Source organism: Temnothorax curvispinosus, unplaced genomic scaffold (genome assembly GCF_003070985.1).
Source record: "Temnothorax curvispinosus isolate PA1 unplaced genomic scaffold, ASM307098v1 QBEX01014279.1, whole genome shotgun sequence".
Taxonomy (NCBI): Eukaryota; Metazoa; Arthropoda; class Insecta; order Hymenoptera; family Formicidae; genus Temnothorax; species Temnothorax curvispinosus.
In genome coordinates this window covers 611363-616473 of record NW_020224059.1, presented here as the reverse complement: position 1 = coordinate 616473, position 5111 = coordinate 611363, and the positions used below count along the sequence as shown (strand labels likewise).

Genomic DNA, 5111 nt, shown 5'->3' with positions numbered 1-5111 from the left:
CTAACAGAAAAGCTGCAAGCTTATTGGCTAAAACTGTGCGATAGCCACGCACGTTGCTGGTTGCAGCCTTTCTGTTAGATCAGAGTTTGCGCATACGTTTCTCGTTAGAGAATCGGGCCATCGGGCCATAGGCCTATGGGCTATGAATACCGGCCTTATCATAGAGACTCTACAGAAGCGCGGCGCCTAAAGCGCCATCTCGCTAAACCTTGCACCTCGCACTTGGCAGGATAGTCGCGCTGTTAATTTCCATCGTCACGTGACTCGTGTCGGGCCAATCGTGGCGGCTCGGTGACCCTATACGTGGCATAAGGTACGAATCTTTTCCACGTCCGCCATTTTGACATACGGTACTTTTCGAGAGTGTTGGTTTTATGTTTTATCGTTTCTCGTGAAAATAATCTTTTTTACTGAAACGTAAGTAACGCAAGTATCGTACGTGTGCAACGTGGCGTCAAGAGAGAACTCGATAGTAAGAGCAAGTCTCTGTATGATGGATCTTTGAGCGGAGAACCTTTGAAAACGATTCGCTGGGCTGGGGAGTAGGTCGAAGGTGACAGGCAGTCAGGCAGTCAGGCAACCCGGGTGTACTTACGCAGTGGCTTGTGGCTTCGCAAACCGTACGATACCCTCCACTTCGCTCGACGCTCGCGCGGTATCTCGCGCTCTACTGGCCTTTTAAATAGAATACCGACGTCCTTTAAAGCCGCATATAGCTCATCGGCACACGCGGCATTCGGCATTCGGCAAAGCAGTCTAGCGATCCCCGACGGTACGCTGGTCCGATAATCCATAGCAATTTTGTTGAGATGATGAGAATCGATAGAGAGCGGTGAGCGTCTCGTGCGTGCGTGCGTGCGTGCATGCATGCATGAGGAAGATATCGAACGTACGATTCCCGCCATGTCGAGATTCATTGTCGATCCTCCGGTGTCTCGCGGCTGCCTTTTTACACGATCAGGTTAGATCCTTCCTCCTAGCGAGCTTCTTGTACCTCGGCGGACGCTGCACGATCAGGATTGTGCGTATCGTATGTGTTGTGCTCGCGAGGAAACGCCACCGTGGACACGCGCGGCCACGCGACGGCAGACCGATCACCGGAGACCGTGATCCGCAATCCGTAATGCCGCTTTTTCCTCTATCATTCACGATGTTGCCCCGTTAACGTCGCTCCCGCCTCGCGATTTTACGCTCAAGAGACAGAAGGAACGAGAGAATCGACATCTTTACACACACACACACACACGAGTGATATGTGATATATCTTGTCACGCTCTTTGTGCATTTAATATTGCATTTGTTCAAACATGTAAACCCAATTTTTCATTTCGTGCCAAGCTCGATTCTACAATTTAACATGTGCACATACAGCTTTGTAGATCTATATTAATCTTAAAAATGTGTAAACATATCCAGGTTTCAAATTATGAAATAAATATGGTATATACACTCATAGGAACCTTATAGTAATCTCTCGGTTGTCGCGTAGGACACGGTGTTTCTAGATGACAAAATCTGATATACATTTTATAAGAATATATTATATATTAACATTTTTTTTATTGTATCACAATATAATGGATATGTATGTGTATATGCGTTTCGGCGTATGTTCAGGTCCTGACACACAAACACCAACCATGGGGAATATGTTTGCAACGTTATTCAAAGGTCTCTTTGGCAAGAAGGAAATGAGGATTTTGATGGTGGGTCTTGATGCAGCGGGTAAAACCACAATTCTGTACAAATTAAAATTAGGGGAAATTGTTACTACAATTCCCACTATAGGTAAATACGCGTCTGTTTTTTCTTTTTTACAAACACATGCAAACTTAAAGTAGTGCTGTCCAACATTGTTAACAATAATATCTTCTAAGAAAAAGGAAGAGGCAATAACCGTAAATGTGGACACGCGCATCAAGCCAATATCAACACGTACAAATCTTGGACAGCACTGATTTAATAAATATAATATTAAATATTAAATAATATTTCTTGTACATTTCTTTCGTATAAACAATTATATATATATATATATATATATATATATATATATATATATATGTATAATTGTATCAATTTATTCAAGGGTAATAAATAATGTAGTTTATTTTTGTATATTGTGCAACTTTTATACCAAACATTATAATAATTTATAAACATGTCAGAGATGGTAATATTACACATGTAAATGTAATTTTTAGGTTTCAATGTAGAAACGGTTGAGTATAAAAATATAAGTTTCACTGTATGGGATGTAGGCGGCCAAGATAAAATAAGACCTCTATGGCGGCATTATTTTCAGAATACACAAGTATGTACTACGTATAACGTGTGTGTGCGCGCGCGCGCGCGCGCGTGTGTGTGTGCACCTTATTCTCTTTTTCAATATCTTTTATTAGATCAAATCAAATGACGTGATTATTTCCGTTATTATATCGATTCTTCATTGATATTCCATTGTCTCATCTCTCCATGTTTAATTTTACAGGGATTGATATTCGTCGTTGATAGTAATGATAGGGAACGTATCGGTGAAGCGCGCGAAGAGTTGATGAGAATGCTGGCGGAAGATGAACTCAGAGATGCGGTACTCCTCATATTTGCTAACAAGCAAGTAAGTAGAGTCCTCTGTGAACGTTGCATACGCGTGATTTAAACGAAGGACGATATTGAACGAGAGTAACATTTCAGGATCTGCCGAACGCAATGAACGCAGCAGAGATCACCGACAAATTGGGATTACATTCTCTGCGTAATCGCAATTGGTACATCCAGGCAACGTGTGCTACGAGTGGAGACGGACTTTACGAGGGCCTCGATTGGCTTTCCAATCAGCTGAAAAATGCCAACCGCTAATTGGAAAACGTACTCTGTCAACATTCAGTTGCTATTACCATCATACAAAAACAGCTGCACACCTCCTCCCCCCCTCTGCTACGAATGGGTAACATAAGAAACAAACCATACAAAACGTCGCAAATTCTCCGATCTTGAGTGGAAAATGAAGGAGGAGCAGTAGGAGTTATTCCTGAGAGTTGTCTCTGTATCAGTAGGTTTTTTTTCGAGGGGGGAGAGGAGCGAGGAAGCGGCCGCCAGGCACACACGATCGAACGGCCACATCGGACTATTGCCTTGCGCAACTTATTATTATAATTATTATTATTATATTAGCATTATATAGTTACACTTTTTACACAGAGATGCCACAAGAATGTGGAAAACTTGGAAGTAATTATATTAAAGTACCTAACTCTGAAACATACGATACACATTGATTAATGAGTAATTTAAATGATACCTCTTCAATGAGAAAATTTAACAGAACACACGCCCACACACACACACACACACGAGAAAAGAAAAAAGATCAAGTACCCACCAGGTGTTGCCAGTTTTGAATGCGTTGGACATACCGCGTATCATAATGTAGCTGCATATTGTACATTACATTATATAAATATGATAAAAATGTGATCAATAGACGAGAGAATGTTGCTCTGTCCACTACATTTTCAAAACGTGCTCTCGCTTCGGCTCAGCGCGATTTACACGAAACTGCAAACGGTGATTGCAGCAGACGGTGCAATAACTTATCGTTTCCTAGTTACAAAAGTTGCTTTCTATTTTTTTAAGTTCTCGGCGATAGAAAACTTGGGAAAACGGAAGCTATGGATACGTATCTCGCTAGCTGATCGCGGCTGAGGGGTGGCATCTTCTTCTCACCTTCCGCCCGCGTTCAGTTTAAAACTTACAGTTATCCAAACATGTATGTCTTGCTAAAAAGGAGAAGCGATTTATTTATTACACCTCAATAAGGTACATTAGAATATATCCTTGACATTCCGAAATTGTGCAGTGAACGTGATGATAACGTCAGAGACCCGAGAGAAAAATTTCAAAAGGCTCCAACCTGTCAGCGAAAAGTCAGGCCTTAGTAGCTGATAACGTCGTAAACTTTTGCCATTGTGGCGTTATCCGCCAGTATTTTCGACCTTACATCGCGGTCGTTCTTCGATGTCCCAACGTTTTTCCTGTCTTTGAAATACATTGTTTTTACGATATACTCCTTCCCCTAATTTTTCATTAAATCGCCTTTTCGTCATATGCGAAACGTCGTATAATTATGTATGAATGTTTAAACACGTTGTGAAATATATTGTAATTGTGCTTTATATACGTAGTCTATACATTATTCGCCATCGGGCACACGGTGTCTCTTTCAATCGTTAGTTGGATCGCGATTACGTCGTTACGTTCCTAATAAGCTTTAACACACACACACATACACATGACTAGAAGTAACGGCAATAGATATTTTTACGATAAGCGATTCTTCATATCATCGATTACTCTCACACCCTAAAGACGTGTAGATGATGCGCGCGCGTGCGTGTGCATGGGCGTGTAACGTACATATACAATGCATACGCGCTCCTTACTATAATATACTTCGGCTGGATTGTCTATTTCAAATCAAGATTTTTTTCTTTTTCAACACTCGTATAGTTTAATCATCAAAATATATCGCTCATCCTACGTACATTATACGTGTTGATTTTAACGTAATTTAAGTTGAGTCGCCTTAGCGTACGTGCGTAACGTTGTCCGCATGTAAAAAATTGGACGTTTTGAAGCGAGAATCACACGTTCTCCGACGTTAAAACAAAAATAGAAATCTTAGTGGATAAAGCGAAGAACGTGCTTATTCATACATGCGTATCATATATTATAGCTAAAACGCGCGCTATTGCTAAAAATTAATTTAAAAATATATCGAAAGGATATATATTCTAACAAGGTCATTTTATGCTACGAGAAATGCTTACGTTCAATAATCTTTTTGTGTACCGTTCGATATACACTTATATAACGATTATTTCGTTGCATCGGCTTTTTTTATATTTATACGTACCCTCGATCCTTCGCACAAACATATATATATATATGTACATACCAGGCGCTTGCGCCGTTAATGCCTTCCACTCTTTCGACATTAGAATTGATTAGAATCGATCATGGTTCGGAACTGAATGGCTTGATTAATGCTCGACAAGTGCAGGATGAAAAATAAAACGCAATAGATTGAACAATATTGAGTTAATTAAATA

At 40.4% G+C, this 5111-nt stretch overlaps 1 protein-coding gene across 4 annotated transcripts; it reads left to right on the top strand.

Moving 5' to 3' along the window:
* Positions 1-314: 314 nt before the first annotated feature.
* Positions 315-4329, top strand: LOC112464505 (ADP-ribosylation factor 1). 4 transcript variants are annotated; one of them, XM_025031514.1, is made up of 5 exons: positions 315-417; positions 1618-1788; positions 2205-2314; positions 2492-2617; positions 2695-2859. In XM_025031514.1, exons 2-5 carry the CDS (start codon positions 1641-1643, stop codon positions 2857-2859), a joined length of 549 nt encoding a protein of 182 aa, XP_024887282.1. In that variant the 5' UTR covers positions 315-417; positions 1618-1640. The 4 variants fall into 4 exon arrangements, with proteins under 4 accessions (XP_024887282.1, XP_024887284.1, XP_024887283.1 ...); XM_025031516.1 differs by having other exon boundaries at positions 327-620; XM_025031515.1 differs by having other exon boundaries at positions 327-772.
* Positions 4330-5111: the final 782 nt, after the last annotated feature.

Coding starts and splice junctions, on each gene's coding strand:
- LOC112464505 (XM_025031517.1), top strand. CDS start 1,641: ATGGGGAATATGTTTGCAACGTTATTCAAAGGTCTCTTTGGCAAGAAG. Junction 1,789..2,204: donor TACTACAATTCCCACTATAG/GTAAATACGCGT, acceptor TGTAATTTTTAG/GTTTCAATGTAGAAACGGTT. Junction 2,315..2,491: donor ATTATTTTCAGAATACACAA/GTATGTACTACG, acceptor TTAATTTTACAG/GGATTGATATTCGTCGTTGA.